The 23,342-nt window shown below is 48.9% G+C and overlaps 1 protein-coding gene across 1 annotated transcript in view; it reads right to left on the minus strand.

Moving 5' to 3' along the window:
• The window catches only part of abcb4 (ATP-binding cassette, sub-family B (MDR/TAP), member 4), a gene marked incomplete at its 5' end in the record, with an annotated part of 136,652 nt that overhangs the window by 76,648 nt on the left and 36,662 nt on the right, over nt 1–23,342 (minus strand). The window contains 2 exons of the mRNA XM_070880061.1: nt 7,254–7,367; nt 17,860–18,031. Coding sequence (XP_070736162.1) covers nt 7,254–7,367; nt 17,860–18,031 — 286 coding nt within the window. The remainder of the gene's footprint in view (nt 1–7,253; nt 7,368–17,859; nt 18,032–23,342) is intronic.

Raw genomic sequence — 23,342 nt, forward strand, 5'->3', positions numbered from 1 at the left:
TCCGGAACGGCCTCGGCCGTGAGGTTTCCAGATTTCGGACACTCAACCTGTACAATACTCCAGGTGTGGTCTCACCAGCACCCAATATAATTGCAATAAGATGTCTTTACTCTTATACTCAAATCCACTTGTAATAAAGGCCAACATATCATTTGCTTTCTTAACTGCTTGCTGCACCTGCATTTTAATTTTCATTGACTTGTGTACAAGGAGACCCAGGTCCCTCCAAACACCAACATTTCCCAATCTTTCACCATTTAAAAAATACTCTACTTGTCTATTTTCTTACCAAAGTGGATAACTTCACATTTCTCCACATCATGGGCCCAAGTTTCCACAAGAAAAAAAACCGGCGCCCCTCCGAGCTGGGCGCCCGTTTTTCATGCCTAAAACGGCGCCTAAAAAAATCCTCGGTATTCTCCACGTACTTACAGGTCTTCTGGCCCGAGGCACAGCCAGCACGAGCTGTGTGGGGGGCGGAGCCAGGTCCCGGCGCTGAAAACAGGGCCGGGACCTCTGCACGTGCGCGCTACAGTCGGCACGCAAGTGCAGTAGCTCCAGGCGCCGAACTGTGTGGGAGGGGCCCGAAGCACGCAGCCCCTAGCCCTGGCTGAATGGCCTCACTGGGGCTGCGTCAATGAGGCTCCTCCCACGGCCAGCTCCTGCTCCCCCCCGACCAGACCCGACACTCGCTCCCCCCCCCCCCCCACCCCGACCCGACACCCGCTCCCCCCAACCCGCCGACCAGACACCCGCTCCCCCCCCGCCGCCGACCCGAGACCAGACACCCGCTCCCCCCGCCCGCTCCGACCCGAGACCCGCTCCCCCCCCCGACTGACCCGACCCGCGCTCCTGTTCCCCGACCCCCCCCGCTCTCTCTCCTCACCCCCCCTCTCTCCCTCCCTAAACTAGAACTGTTCCACCTGACTAGAACTGCAGAAAAAAAAAATGTGGAGAATTGCGATTTCTAAAATAGTCCGTTCTCCACTAGTTGCTCCTAAAAATCAGGCGCGAATCATGTGGAAACTTGGGCCCCATATTCCATTTACCATGATCTTGCCCATTCACTGACCCTGTCTATATCCCCTTTATTGTGTTCCAAACACAGATGAGGCTGCACACAGGGAGGTTAAAGTAACAGTGACCTCAGTCTTTAGTCAGACACTCCAGAGTGAGTAACAGGCCTTAGGGGCCGGTTTATATACAGTGCTCCCAAGGGATGCTGGGATCCCTTGGGACTTCAGGGGATGAGCTCCCTGGTGGCGGAACATGGGAGTGCATGCTTTACAGATACACAACATCACTCCCCCACCAAAGTCAAAGTGAAAACTATTTACAAGGTGAGGCGGTCGGGATTCTTTCTTTCCATGGTGGACCGCCTCGGTACAAATGTCTGTTCTGGTGTGTTGGCTGTGCCCTCGCTGGGCTGGCGTGTTGTCGGCCCTGCAGGGTTGCTGGGTGAACCTGGCCTTGCTGGGCTGTTGGGCGTGATGGGTTCGATTTCCTGGTCCGGGGTGGTGTTGTTGATCCTTTAGGTGTGTGTTGTGGGATCGAAAAAGGTGGTGTCTGCTGTGGGTTGTTCAGGGCAGTCTGTGAACCGCATCCTCGTTTGGTCCAGGTGCTTTCTGCAAATTTGTCCATTGTCTAGTTTGACTACAAACACCCTACTCCCTTCTTTAGCTATCACCGTGCCCGCGATCCACTTGGGACCATGTCCATAGTTTAGCACATACACAGGGTCATTCAGATCAATTTCCCGTGACATAGTGACACAACCATCGTTTACATTTTGTTGCTGCCGCCTGCTCTTACATGATCATGCAGGTTGGGATGAACCAGCGAGTGTCTGGTTTTAAGTGTCCTTTTCATGAGTAGCTCAGCTGGGGCCACCCCTGTGAGCGAGTGGGGTTTTGTGTGGTAGCTGAGCAGTACTCAGGGCAGGCAGGTTTGGAGTGAGCCTTCTGTGACTCGTTTAAGGCTCTGTTTGATTGTTTGTACTGCCCGCTCTGCCTGCCCATTGGAGGCTGGTTTAAACGGGGCTGAGGTGACATGTTTGATCCCATTGCAGGTCATGAATTCTTTAAATTCGGCACTGGTGAAACATGGCCCGTTGTCACTGACCAGTATGTCAGGCAGGCCGTGGGTGGCAAACATGGCCCTCAGGCTTTCACTGGTGGCGGTGCTTCCCGACATTATTTCACATTCAATCCATTTTGAAAAAGCATCCACCACCACCAGGAGCATTTTACCGAGAAACAGGCCCGCATAGTCGACATGGATCCTTGACCATGGTCTGGAGGGCCAGGACCACAAACTTAGTGGTGCCTCTCTGGGCGCGTTGCTCAACTGAGCACACACGCTGCATTTCCGTACACAGGACTCTAAGTCAGAGTCGATACCGGGCTACCACACGTGGGATCTGGCTATCGCTTTCATCATTACTATACCCGGGTGTGTGCTGTGGAGATCTGAGATGAACGTCTTCCTGCCCTTTTTTGGTAGCACTACGTGGTTACCCCACAACAGACAGTCTGCCTGAATGGACAGCTCGTCCTTTCGCCGCTGGAACGGCTTGATTGGCTCTTACATTTCAACGGGGATGCTGGCCCAGCTCCCATGCAGGACAGCAGAGGATCTTGGCTGGTCCAAGTCCTAATCTGGCGGGCCGTGACAGGTGATTTATCATTTTCAAACGCTTCCATGACCATCAACAAGTCTGCGGGCTGTGCCACCATTAACAAGTTTGCCGGCTGCGCCATTTCCACCCCCGTGGTGGGCAATGGTAGCCGACTGAGAGCATCCGCACAGTTCTCGGTGCCTGGCCTGTGGCGGATGGTATAGTCATATGCTGATAGTGCGAGTGCCCACCTTTATATGCGGGCTGAGGCATTAGTATTTATCCCCTTGTTTTCAGTGAACAGGGATGTGGAGAGCTTGTGATCGGTTTCCAGCTCAAATTTGTGGCCAAACAGGTACTGATGCATTTTCTTTACCCCGAACACACACACTAATGCCTCTTTCTCAATCATGCTGTAGGCCCTCTCAGCCTTAAACAAGCTCCTGGAGGCATAGGTGACAGGTTGCAACTTCCCCACAACGTTAGCTTGTTTTAAAATACACCCGACTCCGTATGACAACGCGTCACATGCTAGCACAAGTCTTTTTCATGGGTTATACAATACAAGCAGCTTGTTGGAGCATAAAATGTTTCTGGCTTTCTCAAAAGCAATTACTTGGTTTTTTCCCCATACCCAGTTCTCACCTTTGCACAATAACACATGTAGGGGCTCTAAAAGGCTGCTTAAACCCGGTAGGAAGTTACCAAAATAGTTGAGGAGTCCCAGGAACGACCGCAGCTCCGAGACGTTCTGTGGCCTGGGCACGTTCCTGATAGCCTCTGCATTGGCGTCTGTGGGCCGAATGCCGTCCGCTGCGATCTTTCTCCCAAAAATCTCCACTTCTGTTGCCATGAAGACTCATTTCGACCTCTTCAGCCGCAGCCCTACGCGATCCAGTCGCTGGAGGACCTCCTCCAGGTTTTGTAGGTGCTCGGTGGTGTCCCGACCCGTGACCAATATGTCGTCCTGAAAGACCACCATGTGTGGTACCGACTTGAGTAGGCTCCCCATGTTTCTATGGAAGATCGCTGCAACCGACCGAATTCCAAACGGGCATCTGTTGTAGATGAACAGTCCCTTGTGAGTGTTGATGCAGGTGAGGCCCTTCGAAGACTCCTCCAGCTCCTACATCATGTAGGCCGAAGTCAGGTCCAGCTTGGTGAACGTCTTGCCTGCTGCCAGCGTCGCAAATAGGTCGCCTGCCTTAGGTAGCGGATATTGGTCCTGTAGTGAGACACGATTAATAGTTGCTTTATAATCGCTGCAAATCCTGACCGTGCCATCACTTTTGAGTACTGGAACAATCGGGCTGGCCCACTTGCTGAATTCCACTGGGGAGATGATGCCTTCACGTTGCAGCCTGTCCAGCTCGATTTCCACTCTCTCCCTCATCATGTGAGGTACCGCTCGCGCCTTGTGGTGAATGGGTCGTGCCTCTGGGACCAAGTAGATCCGCACCTCCGCCCCAGAAAAGTTTCCAATGCCTGGCTCAAAAAGGGAAGGAAATTTGTTAAGAACCTGGGTGCATGAGGCCTCATCGACATGTGATAGCGCTCGGATGTCATCCCAGTTCCAGCGGATTTTGCCTAGCCAGCTCCTTCCAAGCAGTGTGGGGCCATCGCCCGGGACAACCCAGAGTGGCAGTTCGTGCACCGTGCCCTCGTAGGTGACCTTGACCATGGTGCTGCCCAGGACAGTGATAACCTCTTTGGTGTACGTTCTCAGTTTCGTGTGGATGGGGCTCAGGGCTGGTCTGAGTGCCTTGTTGCACCACAGTCTCTCAAACATCTTTTTACTCATGATGGATTGGCTAGCGCCAGTGTCCAGTTCCATGGCTACGGCTAAGCCATTCAATTTTACATTTAGCATTATAGGTGGACATTTCGTTTAAAATGTGTGCACCCATGTACTTCAGCATCTGCCTTCTCTCTGAGGCTCGAAATTGCTTTGATCCACCATGGACCGATCTTCCTCTGCCACGTGGTGGTTAGCAGGTTTTGCAGAGCTTGCTGCTCGTTGGAGGTGCCCCATTGTTCCACAGCTCTTGCAAAAATACCCTTTGAAGCGGCATGAATAGGCTGAATGGAAGCCTCCACAACGCCAACAAGGTGTGAGTTGCCTTGCATTCATCCTTTGTTGGGGACTCTGAGTCATCTGGGTCACCTGAGGCCTGCTGGCAGTTGCAGACTCGTGGCTTCTGCCCTGTACATTTCTGCTCGCAAACACAGTTCCAGTTAATTTATGAACATTGCTAGCACTTGTGTGGAGAGATTTGTTTGGTGTTATCACTGGTGAACATATAACGCCTGTGCTATCGCAATGGCCTTACTGAGGGTCGGTGTCTCTACAGTCAAAAGTTCTCGTAGGATGGTCTCGTGGCCAATGCCCAGTACAAAAAAGTCTCTGAGCATTTGCTCCAGGTAGCCATCAAACTCACATTGTCTTGCAAGTCGCTTTAGCTCGGCGATGTCGCTCGCCACTTCCTGACCTTCAGATCGCTGGCACGTGTAGAACCGATACCTCACCATCAGCACGCTCTCCCTCGGGTTAAGATGCTCCCGAACCACCGGAGCCAGAAGATTCTTCATGAGGCTGTAGGTCGGTGCCCCGCAGACCGTGAGGAGGACCGCTCTCCTTTTTGCAGCGCTTCCTTCTCCGTCCAGCTCGTTGGCTACAAAGTACTGGTGTAGCCGTTCGACATAGGCTTCCCAGTCTTCACCCTCCGAGAACTTCTCCAGGATGCCCACAGTTTGCTGCATCTTTGCGTTGGATTCGTATTCTTGTCGCCAGTTGTTGTGTTCCTAACACAGATGAGGCTACACACAGGGAGGTTAAAGTAACAGTGACCTCAGTCTTTATTCAGACACTCCAGAGTGAGAAACAGGCCTTAGGCGCTGGCTTATATACAGTGCTCCCAAGGGATGCTGGGATCCCTTGGGACTTCAGGGGATGAGTTCCCTGGTGGCGGAACATGGGAGTGCATGCTTTACAGATACACAACAGCTGCATTCTAAAATCCTCCCAATCCTCAGGCTTCTTACTGGTTGGACCATTTTTTCCTTGGGGGTTCAGAAACTTCTAAAAAGCTAAACGGACAGTAAAAATTATTAATAAATATGTATTTTAAACTTTTTATTTTACGATAAGGAGGTATTAGGTTATTGCAATTTTGAGATTATGAAGCCTTTAAATAACTTTTCATTACCTTTCCGTCTCATTCCTTCCGTGTGTATGTGTCTAATTCTGTCGAAGTAGTTGCTGATTATTTGCCCTTCCCTTATTTATGAGTTATTATTTTGCAATAAATACATTTTTGTGAATTGTAACATTCCCACAAAAAATAAATTATCGCAAATGTTATTTGCTGGTCTCTGTCTTCTGAGGCCGAATACACTTAACAGGTTCTCTTTGAGTTGCTTCGCTCACAAAAACTTTAAACGTGTTTAAGGCTCTTAATTGTAAACAGTGCTGGTGAGCAGAGCACCAGTTGCTGTGGCATCAGCTGGTTACTCTACTGGCTGCAAACTCATCGAGAAATACAAGCAGTGAGGTTTCCGTGTGTGTTCACGGTCCAATGGCAGGGCTTGTAATCTCATTTTACATGTCGTTAAATGCTTAACAATGCACTGCCAATTCCCTCCCCTCCCCCCACCCCGTGCCCACACTCTGCTTTCCGTGCAACGGGGAAAGGGGCTAAAGCGATAAATCCGTTGCACGCCTGACTGACGTTTACTTTTCACGAGAACAAAACCTTTTTTGGTACCGACAAACATTATCTGCAAGTGCCTCAGTTTGGATAGGGCACACAGAGGGGCTTCTGGAACTGGGTGAAGTTTGGGGGTGGGCTGCAATCAAATGCAATAAAAGACAAACATCCTTCACAGACAGGAGAGCTGGAAGAGGCAGAGCACCTGCATTTCACACATACTCCTGATTAAAATGAAGTGCGGACGAGCGGAGAAGCTGACAGGTGGAATGGAGTCCAATGGAAATAGGGCAGTTTTAAGTACACCATACTTTCATGCATCCAGTGTCAGGGACTTGAGCATGAAAATCTAGGCTGACACTCCAGTGCTGAGGGAGTGCTGCACTGTCGGAGGTGCTACCTTTCGGATGAAACGTTAAACCGAGGCCCCGTCTGCTCTCTCAGATGGATGTAAAAGATCCCATGGCATTATTTCAAACAGCAGGGGAGTGTCCTGGCCAATATTTATCCCTCAATCAATGTAACAAAAACAGATTATCTGGTCATTATCACATAACTGTTTGTGGGAGCTTGTTGCGCGCAAATTGGTTGCCGTGTTTCCCACATTACAACAGTGACTATATTCCAAAAGTACTTAATTGGCTGTAAAGCGCTTTGAGACATGAAAGGTGCTGTATAAATGCAAGTCTTTCTTTCTTGGGACTTAAATGCACAAAATAATTGTTTACAGTCTGGATTTCTGGTCACACAAATTATGCGCACGCAAGTTTAATGCTTGACTTTTATTTTTAGGTTTATTAGGTTTGCTCACTCCTAATTCCATTCTGTGGTCAAAAGGAAAGGTGACATCTTCCTCAGGCTCTCTATCCCAATTATTGCTCATCAATGTACAATGCTTTATATGTGCTGTGATGAAATGATAAGGTCACCTGATCAGTGATGCCGAAGATCACATATGCTGCTCCTCTTGCACTTGCGAATGCTTCAATGTTTGGTGAAGCCTGACCAATGGCAAATGCGCCAATTAAGATTCCAAAGAACACCTGAAGATTTTTTAAAATTTACGGAAATTAAAAGGAGGCTGCTACAATCATAAGAATGCTAACATTAGTATTTGTTCATTCCTGATCTGAATTATCATCATATATCTGTAATTCCATAAAAACATGTTGGCGTAGAAATTAGTCTGGGCCCCCCTCCGCATGAGCAGCACCTGCCCGAACAGAGAGGCTCGAGGCCGGCCTGAATTGGGGCCTCAGGCCTCATCGAAATATTCTGCGCACCTGCCGTGCCTCCACAGGCAGCTCACCCCTCAGGAGGATTGAATTTTGGGCCACTTGCCTCACTGCTTTGCACTCCTGGGGCCTGAATTCTGAATTTGCGCAGAGTTCTCTTCTGGAAGCACTAAATTATAACACTTTACCCTGAACATCAAACTCTGAACAGCACTTATAATTCAGCCCCTTGCTGGTAGCTCCTTGGTTAATAACATTGGTAGATTTAGTCCCACTTAGAAGCTTATTACTGTATTGGTATTAATAACATTAATTTGCAATATTCAGAAAAGAAAGCTGAAACGTTCTGGAGGTAAATGTTATGCTGCTGGCATAGAGCATTCTGTGGTAGGTGCACATGTTAGGGAATCTGATGTGGAGGTCAGGGTCCCCAATTCACAGCCTGGAATTTGCTGTTCCTTAATTTTAATGGTATGAAGACCTGCAAAAAAAAGCTTAGTGAACTTCTTTTATTTAATTTTTTCAGCGATTTATGTGGATGGGGTTCCCTGAAGGTTTTCCCAGGGTTTTTTTTTCGTGTAAATTTTTATTTTTATGCGCTCCCCCTTCCCTGGGCCCGACTCAATCCTCGGCGGCGATTGCATTGGGAGCTTTCGCCTGCTGCCGCCCATATTCAAGGACTTTTTTACGAAACTCCCGCCCAAAATACCGTCAGGATCTCAGCGGTCCTTTGGGCGGAACTTAGCTTCCACCAAGTTTGGGCCCATAGGGCCAGATTTTGCAGAAAAAAAGTAATGGCCCCTGAATGACACACCATTATTAATACACAAATCAGCCAGCACCTTGTAGCGAGGAATCGTGAATTGACACAACTTGCTAGACAATTTGCTCTGACGTTAGCTTCATGAAAATGGCATCTTGTGCTTATCACCCCCATGATTTTCATGAAGTTGTTGCATTTGATGGGTTCAGACAGGTTAGATGCAGGAAGAATGTTCCCAATGTTGAGGAAGTCCAGAACCAGGGGTCACAGTCTAAGGATAAGGGGTAAGCCATTTAGGACCGAGATGAGGAGAAACTTCTTCACCCAGAGAGTGGTGAACCTGTGGAATTCTCTACCACAGAAAGTAGTTGAGGCCAATTCACTAAATATATTCAAAAAGGAGTTAGATGAAGTCCTTACTACTAGGGGGATCAAGGGGTATGGCGAGAAAGCAGGAATGGGGTACTGAAGTTTCATGTTCAGCCATGAACGCATTGAATGGCGGTGCAGGCTAGAAGTGCCGAATGGCCTACTCCTGCACCTATTTTCTATGTTTCTATGTCTATGTTTGCACATTAATTGACCATTAAACTAGCTGTAGTGTCCTTACACCTTACTGTAGAATCACACGAGGCATGTACTGCAGACAAAGTCACCTTTATTCCCAGGACCAAGAAGTGCTGATCCTGCGTGGGACCTCCCTTTATATACCTGGATGACCAGGTGAGGAGTGTCTCCCACAAGTTCACCCCCTGTGGTCAAGGTGTGCATTTCTCAGGTATATACAGTGTACAGTGTTGTTACATAAAGGTTACAGTTATGTGAAGGTTACAAACATGACATCACCTCCCCCCAACGTCTTTGGGTCAAAGATTGAGTCTTTCAGGCGGTCGACGCTCTCTCGTGGAGCGCCGCAGTTGGGGCTCTGGTGGTTGAGCCTTGGCATGCGTCTCTGTCCCCTGTGGTGATTCCGGCTCGTCCGGGCTGACCGCAGGGACTGTGCATGCTGGTGAATGTCCTTGTTGCTTGTTCACTGGCGGTGGTGTGGGTAACATCTCATGATCTTCCTCAGGTTCCTCAGTGTCCATGCTGAACCTTTTCTTTACTTGGTTCAGATGTTTGCAGCATATCTGCCCATTGTTAAGTCTGACCACTATGACCCTATTCCCCTCTTTGCCAATTACAGTACCCTCAAGCCACTTGGGTCCCAACCCATGATTGAGAACAAATACAGGGTCATCGATTTCTCCCCACTGAGTTGTGATCATGGCACTCGATTTGGGACTGGTGCTTGCCTTCAACAATGTCTGACAGGGCTGGATGAATGATGGACAGCTGCGTTTTAAGCGTGCATTTCATGAGTAGTTCCGCGGGCGGGACTCCCGTGAGCGAATGCGGGCGGGACCTATAGGCCAGCAGGAGGCGCGATAGGCAGTACTGAAGGGAGGGTCCTTGAATCCGGAGCATGCCCTGTTTTATGATTTGGACCGCACGTTCCACCTGGCCATTGGAAGCCAGCTTGAACGGTGCTGTCCTGACATGTTTGATACCATTACCCGACATAAACTCCTGGAATTCATAGTTAGTGAAACACAGGCCATTGTCACTAACCAGGATGTCCGGCAAGCCATGGGTCGCAAAGACCTTACGCAGACTCTCTACAGTGATGGATGTCGTGCACGAATTCAATAGGATGCACTCGATCCATTTCGAGTATGCATCGACAACAATCAGGAACATTTTTCCGATGAATGGGCCCACATAGTCTACATGAATACGTGACCATGGCCTGGTGGGCCAGGGCCACGGGCTGAGTGGGGCCTCCCTGGGGGCATTGCCCAGCTGAGCACACGTCATGCACCTGCGAACCCAGTGTTCCAGGTCTGAGTCAATTCCCGGCCACCATACATGTGACCGGGCAATGGCCTTCATTAGCACAATGCCTGGGTGCTCGCTGTGGAGTTCCCTGATGAATGCTTCCCTTCCTTTCTGGGGCTTGACTACCTGGTTGCCCCTAGCAGGCAGTCGGCTTGGATGGAGAGCTCGTCCATCCGTCTGTGAAACGGTCTGACCTCCTCGGGGCATGCTCCGTGTGCGGGCGCCCAATCCCCGGTCAGGACACATTTCTTTATCAGGGATAGGAGGGGATAGAAACATAGAAACATAGAAACATAGAAAATAGGTGCAGGAGTAGGCCATTCGGCCCTTCTAGCCTGCACCGCCATTCAATGAGTTCATGGCTGTTGGTCCAGATTTTGATCTGGCGGGCTGTGATGGGGGAGCCCGCGGTGTCGAAAGCCTCAACAGGCATGATCATCTCTGCGCTTTGTTCCGAAGCCCCCTCAGTGGTTGCCAGTGGTAGCCTGCTTAGCGTGTCAGTGCAATTTTTGGTGCCTGGCCGGTGCTGTATGGTGTAGTCATACGCAGCCAGCGTGAGAGCCCACCGCTATATGCGAGCTGACACATTGACATTGACGGCCTTGCTGTCAGACAACAGGGATGGTAACGGCTTGTGGTCCGTTTCTAACTCGAATCTTCTGCCGAAAAGGTACTGGTGCATTTTTTCACCCTGTAGACACACCTGTGTTTCCTTTTCAACCATCCCATATCCCCGTTCTGCCTGGGAGAGCGATCTGGAGGCATAAGCCACAGGTTGAAGTTGGCCCTCATCATTACTCTGCTGCAACATGCACCCAACCCCATAGGATGATGCATCACGTTAAAACCAGTTTCTTATAGGGGTTGTACAGGGTCAAGCTTGTTAGAACAAAGCAGGTTCCGCGCACGATTGAAAGCCCGTTCTTGACAGTCCCAAAACCATTCACAACCTTACGCAGGAGCACGTGTAGCGGCTTCAACAATGTGCTTAGGTTCGGCAGAAAGTTCCCGAAGTAGTTCAAGAGTCCCAGGAATGACCGCAACTCCGATGTGTTGCCGGGCCTGGGCACACGACGGATCGCTTCAGTTTTGGATTCGGTAGGCCGGATCCCGTCTGTGGCAACCTTCCTGCCCAAAAACTCGACCTTTGGGGCCAAAAACACACACTTGGACTTTTTTTAGTCGCAAGCCTACCCGGTCCAGTCGGCGTAGCACCTCCTCCAGGTTGTGGAGGTGTTCCCCGGTGTCTCGACAAGTGATTAGGATGTCATCTTGGAATACGATTGTTCCAGGGATGGATTTGAGCAGGCTTTCCATCTTCCTCTGGAAGATAGCGGCCGCTGAACGAATGCCAAACGGACACCTGTTGTAAACGAATAGCCCCTTGTGCGTAGTGATGGTGGTCAGTAGTTTGGATTCTTCAGCCAGTTCCTGAGTCATGTCGGCTGAAGTGAGGTCCAACTTGGTGAACAGCTTGCCGCCTGCCAGCGTGGCAAAAAGATCCTCCGCTCTCAGAAGCGGGTATTGGTCCTGTAGTGACACTCGGTTGATGGTGGCCTTGTAGTCGCCACAAATCCTGACCGAGGATTAATCCGCTTTAAGGACAGGAACGATGGGGCTTGCCCAATCACTGAATTCAACAGGCGAAATTATGCCCTCTCTTAGTAGCCTGTCCAACTCACTCTCAATTCTCTCACGCATCACATATGGCATGGCTCTGGCTTTGTGGTGTACTGGTCTGTCGTCCGGGGTGATGCGTATCGCTACTTTGGTGCCCTTAAAAGTCCCAACACCTGGTTGAAATAGTGACTCGAATTTCTGTAGGACCTGTGAGCATGAACTTCGCTCTACAGATGAAATGGCGTGCACATCCCCCCATTTGCAGTTCATCTCGGCTAACCAGCTCCTCCCCAAGAGCATGGGACCATTCCCCGGGACAATCCAGAGTGGCATCCAGATCTCCGATCCATTGTGTGTGACCACCAAGTTTGCACTGCCTAGCACTGGGATGATCTCTCTGGTGTACGTCCGTAACTGTATGTCAATGCGTTCCAGTTTGGACCTGTTAGCTTTGAGTGGCCATAGTTTTTCAAATTGTTGGGTACTCATAAGTGACTGGCTGGCTCCTGTGTCCAGCTCCATGCGTATCGGGATGCCATTTAATAGGATTTCCATCATCATAGGTGGCGTTTTGGTATATGAGCTGTGGATGTCTGCCACATGAACCCGCTGGACTTCAGCGTCCATAGCTTTGCCCCAAGCATCAACCTGCCTTGCAGATCCCTTGTCTGGTTCCTCTGCCTCGTAAACTAGCCTCATTATGGGCTTTCTGCACATTCTGGCCAAATGTCCACTGAAGTTACAGTTTCTACACCTAAATTGTTGAAACCTACAGGTTTTCGCAGCATGTCTGCCACCGCACCTCCAGCATGAGCTGAGATCGTTGTGAACAAAGGAACTGTTACCAGACATTCCTCTCTGATTGTCTCTTTGATTACTCCGGAGCACTCTGTTGGTGAGTGTCAATGGTCCCATCCCGGGACGCATTGTCCCTTGTGATGGCATGAATTGCCGATTTGTCTCTGTTGCTGGCCCACCCTAGAGTCTGTTGCTGCCTGGGTGGTGTCGAATTGCCCTTGCCTGCCTGCAGGGTTCTGAGTCGCGTTTACAATGTTAACTCCCTGGTCCATTGCCACGTTGGAGCCATGTCTGCGCGCATAAATTATCTTGGTCTCCTCTTCCCCTGCCGTGAAGGTCTGAGCTATCAACGCTGCCCTTTCCAAAGTAAGTCCTTGGTCTCAATAAGCTTCCTGAAAATCCCGGAATGACAATGCCCTCAGTGAAGAAATCCCTCAACATCTCCCCCCTGCAGGCGTCTGTGAACTTACAGGGGCTGGCCAAACGGCGAAGGTCCGCAACGAAATCAGATATGCTTTGTCCCACCCGACGCCAGTGTGTACAGAACCGGTGCCGGGCCAGGTGTATACTACTCGCCGGTTTGAGATGCTCACCGATCAGTGTGCTGAGCTCTTCAAAGAACTTGTCTGCCGGCTTCTCGGGTGTGAGCAGGTCTTTCATCAGCGCATACGTCTTAGATCCACAGCTGGTCAGTAGATGCGCCCTCCGCTTGTCAGCCGCTTCCTCTCCCAGCCAGTCCTTCGTGACAAAGCTCTGCTGGAGCCTCTCAACGAAATCGTCCCAGTCCTCACCAACACAGTACCGTTCATCTGTGCTACCGGTGGCCATCCTCGTGGGTCGTTGATTCCCGTTTCTCGTCGCCAAATGTAGTGTCCTTACACCTTACTATAGAATCACACGAGGCATGTACTGCAGACAAGGTCACTACATAGAAAATAGGTGCAGGAGCAGGCCATTCAGCCTTTCTAGCCTGCACCGCCATTCAATGAGTTCATGGCTGAACATGAAACTTCAGTACCCACTTCCTGCTTTCTCGCCATAACCCTTGATCCCCCGAGTAGTAAGGACTTCATCTAACTCCCTTTTGAATATATTTAGTGAATTGGCCTCAACTACTTTCTGTGGTAGAGAATTCCACAGGTTCACCACTCTCTGGGTGAAGAAGTTTCTCCTCATATCGGTCCTAAATGGCTTACCCCTTATCCTCAGACTGTGACCCCTGGTTCTGGACTTCCCCAACATTGGGAACATTCTTCCTGCATCTAACCTGTCTAAACCCGTCAGAATTTTAAACGTTTCTATGAGGTCCCCTCTCATTCTTCTGAACTCCAGTGAATACAAGCCCAGTTGATCCAGTCTTTCTTGATAGGTCAGTCCCTCCATCCTGGGAATCAGTCTGGTGAATCTTCGCTGCACTCCCTCAATAGCAAGAATGTCCTTCCTCAAGTTAGGAGACCAAAACTGTACACAATACTCCAGGTGTGGCCTCACCAAGGCCCTGTACAACTGTAGCAACACCTCCCTGCCCCTGTATTCAAATCCCCTCGCTATGAAGGCCAACATGCCATTTGCTTTCTTAACCGCCTGCTGTACCTGCATGCTAACCTTCAATGACTGATGTACCATGACACCCAGGTCTCGTTGCAACTTCCCTTTTCCTAATCTGTCACCATTCAGATAATAGTCTGTCTCTCTGTTTTTACCACCAAAGTGGACAACCTCACATTTATCCACATTATACTTCATCTGCCATGCATTTGCCCACTCACCTAACCTATCCAAGTCACTCTGCAGCCTAATAGCATCCTCCTCGCAGCTCACACTGCCACCCAACTTAGTGTCATCCGCAAATTTGGAGATACTGCATTTAATCCCCTCGTCTAAATCATTAATGTACAATGTAAACAGCTGGGGCCCCAGCACAGAACCTTGCGGCACCCCACTAGTCACTGCCTGCCATTCTGAAAAGTACCCGTTTACTCCTACTCTTTGTTTCCTGTCTGACAACCAGTTCTCAATCCACGTCAGCACACTACCCCCAATCCCATGTGCTTTAACTTTGCACATTAATCTCTTGTGTGGGACCTTGTCGAAAGCCTTCTGAAAGTCCAAATATACCACATCAACTGGTTCTCCTTTGTCCACTTTACTGGAAACATCCTCAAAAAATTCCAGAAGATTTGTCAAGCATGATTTCCCTTTCACAAATCCATGCTGACTTGGATCTATCATGTCACCATTTTCCAGATGCACTGCTATGACATCCTTAATAATTGATTCCATCATTTTACCCACTACTGAGGTCAGGCTGACCGGTCTACAATTCCCTGTTTTCTCTCTCCCTCCTTTTTTAAAAAGTGGAGTTACATTGGCTACCCTCCACTCCATAGGAACTGATCCAGAGTCAATGGAATGTTGGAAAATGACTGTCAATGCATCCGCTATTTCCAAGGCCACCTCCTTAAGTACTCTGGGATGCAGTCCATCAGGCCCTGGGGATTTATCGGCCTTCAATCCCATCAATTTCCCCAACACAATTTCCCGACTAATAAAGATTTCCCTCAGTTCCCCCTCCTTACTAGACCCTCTGACCCCTTTTATATCCGGAAGGTTGTTTGTATCCTCCTTAGTGAATACCGAACCAAAGTACTTGTTCAATTGGTCTGCCATTTCTTTGTTCCCCGTTATGACTTCCCCTGATTCTGACTGCAGGGGACCTACGTTTGTCTTTACTAACCTTTTTCTCTTTACATACCTATAGAAACTTTTGCAATCCACCTTAATGTTCCCTGCAAGCTTCTTCTCGTACTCCATTTTCCCTGCCCTAATCAAACCCTTTGTCCTTCTCTACGTGACCTGAACCTTTATTCCCAGGACCAAGAAGTGATGACCCTGCGTGGGACCTCCTTTTATATACCTGGCTGACCAGGTGAGGAGTGTCTCCCACAAGTTCACCCCCTTTGGTCAAGGTGTGCATTTCTCAGGTGTATACAGTGTACAGTGTTGTTACATAAAGGTTACAGTTATGTGAAGGTTACAAACATGACACTAGCCACAGAAAGTTAAGTCCAGTAATTATCAGCGCAAGTACCCTTTAATTGATATGATAATTATTAATGACTGCCAATCAAGCTCTCTTGCCTAGAAAGTAAACAATTAAAAGTGTGGAGTTTCAGGCTTTAATTGTTGTTGAAGATGTTAAAAATGTCAACTTAAAAAAAACAAATTCTTACTTTTCCTTTCTGTCTCTTTTATTCTCTCTCTCTTAATCCAACCTTTCTTTCCCACTCATAGGGCTCAATTTTCCCCAATTATCTGCGCTGCTTTTTTGGCGTGCATGGTTTTATTTTGGAGTAAATTAAAATTTCCAAGTTTCCCCAAAGTTTCTGCGCTAGTGTAAATTCACTTAGGTAGGATTTTTTTAGGCTATGATTTTATTTTTACCTGCCACCCGCACCAATTCTGGCCATTTAAGCAAGTTAGGGCAGCTCGATTTACTCCAATTTTTCTTAAGACGGCATATGTGACTGCTCTGGAAAAACCTTCTGGGCTGTTAACAAAATCAGCGCAGGTAAGGGAATCAGTGCAGAAGATCCAGTTCCACGGCCTGGACAGCAGCAGCAGAGAGGGAGAGAGAGAGAGGGGGGTGGGGGAAAGAGGAGAGAAGGGGTGTGGGGTGGAGCAGAGAAGAGAGAGAGAGGGAAGTGGCACCGAGCACGGGGGGTGGGGAGGCGGGGCAGGGGAGGGTGGGATAGACTTTTGGCATAAACGCTTTAATAATTTCATGCTGGTAAGCTGCTGCAATGTGCAAGGTGCTGGTGCAGGTTGCTGTGAGCTGGCCAGAATGTCTTGTATGTTTCACTTTCCAGCCTCAGCCCACAGTATGTCCCTCGTTACCCTGGCAACCCGATCTTTTTGGTGCCGATCTTAGGCTCCACCCCCAAAGCTAAAGGACAGGCTACATGACGCCAAAATCAACAATTCAAATGGGAAAAGTTGGATTTTTTTTTGGGGGGGGGGGGTGTGGTTGGCCCCCCAAAATACGGGTGTAACTCTCCAAGTATGCCAAAAAACGGCATTGGGGTAAACTGAGCCCTTTATTTCTCTTTCTGTACCTGCTCAGTCCTTCCTCTGTTTATTTTCTCAATACTTCAAATCTCATTGGTTAAGGAGATATACTGTGTGTCCAGTTGTTCACCAAGGTCCCAGATACCCTGTTGCCCTCCCTGCGCCGTTATCAGCTCGCACTTCAAGCACTTGTGGGCAAAAAATTTTAAAACCTAAACATGCAATTGTAAGTCTAACTAACAGGGCTCGACACGAGGTGCCCTGCTCTAGCAAAATCTGGCCCATGTTGATATTTGCACCCATAATTCCCTACAAAGGGAGCTCCAATCTCAGCCAGGATATCAGGAGAAATTGAAAATTGGAGACAAAGCACTACCACACAGGAAGAGAAAGTAAATCATAGGTCAAATCAATCTGGACCATTTTCATCCATGTCCTTGTGGCCAGTTAACCCGAGAGGTATAGGAGCAGGACTCCTGTCCATCCTCTCAACCAAGAAAGAATGGTACAAATTGGTAGGTGTTACAAAGCATGCCAATTTAGCCATGGAATGGCCTGCGCCCAATCTGCGCAGGTGTCGGTCCCAGACGGACACCTAAAACAGTTGTTAGGTCCTTTGAATATGGTAATTATGGGCCCAACGCCTGTGAAAGGACCCCTTTCCAGAATTAGTTATCGATGAGGCGAGGCAGGCTTTGAACCTGTTCTGCTCAGGATTCTTCAATGGCCCTTGCGGTTTCTAAAGAAAACAAAGTTCTGAACATTTAAAAGAAAATTCTTCTTGTGGAGTCAGAAGGAGCAGGCGTGATCCCTGAATCCACTGGAGTCATGATCACCCACCCTACCCTGGTATCCCGCTCCAAACCCGCCCACCATCCCACTCGGAACTTAGCTAAGGCCCGCTGCTGGCAAGATAGGTGACATTAAAATAGTTTTTTCCCTATCAAGCGAGCTGTCTCTGGTTGCGTGACCAACGTTGGTAGCTTGCCCTGAGGATCAATATAAATTGGTTCTTGGGCATCTTGCTTTGGGCCCAGACTAATTTCTACCCCATGAAGCTGAAATGGGGCAGGAAAAACTAAAGAATCAGAAACAAAATAAGGAAAAATCCAATTTTAAGAATCATAGATTCTTCGCACTTCTGTGTTTAACATAATCTGAAATGTCACTTACTGTTAGCACCGTTCCGATTGTATAGTCCTCATCCAAAATGAGGGTACTTCCATACCAGAATGCCAGAGCATACGATCCATAGATTATGAAGAAGGTGAAACCCACTGCTACGTTGCTGCTAATGGCCTTTTTGATTCCAACTTTCTGTGCTTCAATTAAATTTTTGTGATACCTTTATAAAAAGGCAAATATAATTAGGTGCTGAAACAATAATCCAACCATGCACTACTTTGATTCATCTTTACAATACAATGAACAGAGAACCTTTCTAACCACCTACCTTCATTCTGATCTAAATGAGACAAAGAGACAGAAAAAACACATTTTCCTGAAAGCCATTCAAATTTTTGCCCCAGGAGCTTTAACGTTTTTTTAGTATACATTAAAAATGCAGCACCTGTACATGGAGCAAGAGCACAAGTAAAACTGAAACACCATTGTGAGATGACAGGGATTTAATTAAAGATTTCAATATCTAATTCTACAGGGATTTTCACAGCTCTAATTGGCACTAATAATAAACTATGGGGCCAATTTTGCGGTCCTGTTGCAATGCCGGCTGGACCGCTGTACGTCACATGCACAATGCACAAGTAACGTGCAGATCTGATCCTGCATTATTTCTTAAGATCAGCCCATTTTCCTCATATCCCTGTGCCCCCTGCACTGAACAGATGCAAAAGCAGCTTGCTGGACTTGCAAGATGGGATATTCAACAAGCCAGTAAGCTCTTATACAATTACTGATCTACACATTTTGGAACTGCAAATGTGAGTGTGGCAGCAAGGAGGGAGAGGACCAGAAGTTCACCTTTTGATACAGCTCAGTTTTTTTTGGAGGATATTGATGTGGGCAGACTGTGCCATGACTTAATGGGACAGGCTGAATGGACGAGTTCTTTTCCTGTCCTTATTTTGGTATATCTGTATGAAGTGCTACTCTAGAAGCTACTGCAAAGGAAGCTGAATCTAAATTAAACTGAGGTTACAGGAGTCAGGTTCGAAATGACTGGATGCAAATGGCAGAGCAAGTGAATGCAGACTCTCAAATCCTTTGGTTCGTGTGAACAGATCTGGATAATAGTTTCTGGATTCAAAGGTCCCGATATTGACAGGCGAGGAGTTTCAAACGGAAAACCTGGAAATCCAGGTTCCTGTTGTGTATGTATAACATAAGTATATACCCTGTACACTCAATGTACAGTTACATAAGACTACTGGATGTACCTTCACACTGTATACACTATGCCTATACCACCAGAGGGTGCAACTGGTGGAGACTTAGGGGTCACCTGTACACTACGGGTAACCAAGTATAAAAGGGAGCTCACCATGCTGTACCCTCACTCAGGAACTGTAATAAATGGACTAAGGTCACCACAGTTCAAGTACAATACCTTACCTCGTGGAGTCATTACTAGAGTGCTTACAGACAGAACAATTGGCGACGAGATTACGAATTTCCACGCAAAAAATGGCTAACCTTGGCAACTTTCAACAATTCACCAATGGGGATGATTGAAATGCCTTTGTGGAAAGGCTCGAACACTTTTTCATTGCGAACAACCTGGCAGGAGACACACCGACCTCGCTGGTTGATAAACGCAGAGCTATCCTGCTCAGCAGTTGTGGACCCATCGTCTATGGCCTTGTCAGGGACTTGCTAGCCCCAGAGAAGACAACAACCAAAACTTATGCAGAGCTCGTAACAATGATACAGGAGCAGCTCAAACCTAAAGAGAGCATCCTTACAGCCAGACACCGGTTCTTCACACACCAGCGGCCCGAAGGCCAAGAAATCGCAAAATATGCTGCAGACTTGAGACGATTGGCTGCACCGTGTGATTTTGGCGACCACCTCACTGAAGCACTGCGGGACATCTTTGTTATCGGAATCGGCCACAAAGGCCTTCTCCACAGGCTGCTCTCTGCCGACACCCTGCTGAAGGCAATTAACGTCAGCCAGGCGTTTATGGCCTGGGCCTGTGATTCCAAGCAGATGATGACTCACCCCCAGAACTCTAACCCAGCAAGTATTGTGAATCGACTGCCGCCCTTTAGAGGCAATGCTGCTGCAAGCGGTCTCTCTCAGGGCAGGGAGAACAGAACCCTGAGTCCCGCAACCCTGAGTCCGCCACATGGGGCCAACCGGCCAGCCCCATGCTGGCACTGTTGAGGGAATCACAGAGCCCACCAGTGCCATTACAAAGACTGTACTTGCAAAGGCTGTAACACGAAGGGCCACCTCCAGCGAATGTGCAAGAGAAATTTTACTCACCAAGTCGCTGAAGAGTTGGCCGATCATCCGGACTACAGCGCTGATGAAGAGGAAGAGAGAGTCCAGGAGGCAGCTCAGCCCCGCGAAGAGGTGTACGGAGTGTTTACCTTCTCCACCGAGAGTTCTCTGTTGAAAATGGAAATTGAGATCAACAGTGTTCCAGTCACGATGGAGGTGGACACAGGGGCGAGCCAGTCACCGATGAATCAGGCAGCCTTTGAGAAACTCTGGGACAATCCAATCGAACGACCTAAAATCATCCCGATCCAAGTGAAGCTGCTCACCGACACAAATGAGACCATCCCAGTCGTTGGCAGCGTGGATGTCCAGGTGTCCTACGGCGGCGCGATGCACAAGTTACCTTTGTGGATCGTTGCTGGTGATGGTCCAACGCTGCTAGGAAGATGATGGATGAAACAAATCCAAATCTGTTGGAGCTGGGAAAACCTCCAGGCCCCGGTGATAGACGTCCTATGCGGCCCCAAATTTGGATCCAGCACAACAGCTGAAAATCCAACCGTCCAACTCGACTGCGTGGCGACGACACAGACCACTCAACCCAACAGCGAGATGATCCAGCCCAAACAACCCGACCTCACCTTCCGGGCTCCAGTGGCAGGACTCCAGTGGAAGAAGATCGGCGCAGAAGGTAACTTCCCTGTTTCCGTGGCAAAACCTGGGGAGAAAAGGATCACCACAGCCTACCTCGTGGAGAGAAAGAAAATGGCGCTCGCACCATGAGGTGAAGTGCCTGAAGTAAAGATGGCGGCGGCCAGATCATGAGGGGCAGTGTTGAGGGAGCAACACACGATGCCAAGCAGCGAACCGGATTGGGGTAAAGATTGCAAGGCCCTCTTAAAGGAGACCGGCAACCCAGCACAATTAAAGGGACAGTTCCACTCTTTGTACAGCGATGCCAGTATTACCCATGGAAAAGATGTAATTGACAAATACAAGTATGTAAATGTAACTTTGTACAGCGATGCTGGTAATACACATGGAAAAGATGTAATTGACAAATACAAGTATGTAAATGTAACTTTGTACAGCGATGCCGGTAATACACATGTAAAAGATGTAATTGACAAATACAAGTATGTAAATGTAACTTTGTACAGCGATGCTGGTAATACCCATGGAAAAGATGTAATTGACAAATGCGAGTATGTAAAGGCAACTAACAGTGTCGAGTCGGGCGATTGCGGTCGGAGCCAATGTATTATGACTGTGAATGAAGCAATGATGTCGGGTTCTACATGTATGCCAACAAAACCAAGGGCATCCTCCAGTCAGAAGCACCCAGGTCCAGCGGGCTACCCGATCATGTAGCCTGTGCCTCCGGGACCAATGTGATGCCCCAGGGAGCGTGGCCACACACAAAGGGAGCTTCAGGGCCAGCGATCAGCGGACGGCAAAGGCACCACTACTGGTACCCTGCCCCAGATCGGCTCTATCTCTCTGGCCACCAGGGCCAGTACCGGGTGCAAGAGGCTACCACTCTCCATCCCTCCCAATGGGACCTGGGATGACCAGGCTCCCACTACCGCTGAAGGGCAGCAGGGTGACACTGCACCCCTCAAAGGAGGACAGGGAGGCCACACATTCCTGTGGCTCTGCCCACCACTAAGCAATGGCAAAGGCCCCTGAAACTCAGCCAGGTGAGTGATCCGAGCCCACCCAGCTGGCAGGGGTCACAGCGCCGCCATCAGACAACCTGGACACAGTCCGGTCACTCTGAAACTAGCGTCGTCACCCACCTACACCTACACAACCCAGGGACAAGACTGTGATACCACTTATGTACCTTACCTGTAAAATGTACTTGTTCCACCACTGCAAAACCCAAACAGTGATGTAATTAATCCTATGTTTTTTTTTTGTTCTTTCCTTCTGTACATGTATGCACATGCACATGTTGAGCCACACACATGGTCTATGTATGGGGAGGGGTGAAATGGATGTATGTAGCCATGGACACACATGGGTCACACCCAGAACCCACTCAACCTCCACTGCAACCTCCAACTGTCCACTGCTGACCATTTCCCAATGTTGTGGCAATAAGGACTTGGGGGTCTACAGGGAGAGAGCCAAGCCAAAGCATAGACAAGGTGCAAGAGCTTTGGGCACTCAAGTCTAGGGCCAGAGCACACAGTGCAAAGGCCAGTGGCACAAGACTTAGGGGGGAGTGATGTTGTGTATCTATAACGTAAGTATATACTCTGTACACTCAATGTACAGTTACATAAGACTACTGGATATATCTTCACACTGTATACACTATGCCTGTACCATCAGAGGGTGCAACTGGTGGAGACCTAGGGGTCACCTGTACATTACAGGTAACCAGATATAAAAGGGAGCTCACCATGCTGTACCCTCACTCAGGAGCTGTAATAAATGGACTAAGGTCACAACAGTTCAAGTACAATACCTTACCTCGTGGAGTCATTACTAGAGTGCTTACAGATACAACAGTTCCCCCGCATGTTTTAGCTCTACAGTGTGCTTCTTTTCTCCTTGACAGGTTCCCCACCCGGAAGTCAGCCTGACGGACATGCTTGCCGTCCAGTCGGGAGGGGAGGGCTTTAGAGAGTAGGCTGCAGCAGTAGGTAGGAAGCCTGAAGCTGCAACTCTGAGCATGGGGGGTGGGGCGGCAGAGGGAGGGAATTTCGATCTCTGATCCCGGATCCCGGGAGTGGGTGGGGGGGGGGGGGGTGGTGGTGGGGAGGGTCCGATCTGAACCCCGAACCCTGGGGGATCCAATTCCCGATCCCAGGGAGATCTGATCCCCGACCCTATGGTCTTTGTACGTGTGGGGTTCTGATGGGGGCGGGGAGAGCTTTGGGGGGAAGCACTCCTGCTCCTCATGGACCACAAGCAGTACTGTAAAGGCAGATACCTTCTCCCTGAAGTTGTCCACACCTCCCTTCAGCTGCAGGGTTTCCCAAGGCCTGGGAAACCTAGCCGTGGCAGGATTGCCGACCTCACTAAAATATTTATATTGCCTGCCCGACCCTTTTCCCACCTCCATTAATTCAGGAAGTGTGCAGGTTTGAGACTTTTACAATTTTAATATCTCACTTGAGCCCAACCCACCTGTTTTTGGGGGTTAAAATTCATCCCAAAGAATTGCAAACTAAGAGTAGCTTGTCTACTTTTAGACTATGGTGTTACGATGACTGTCAACAAATGCTCACTTTCAC

Source organism: Pristiophorus japonicus, chromosome 5 (assembly GCF_044704955.1).
Source record: "Pristiophorus japonicus isolate sPriJap1 chromosome 5, sPriJap1.hap1, whole genome shotgun sequence".
In the NCBI taxonomy this organism is placed as follows: Eukaryota; Metazoa; Chordata; class Chondrichthyes; family Pristiophoridae; genus Pristiophorus; species Pristiophorus japonicus.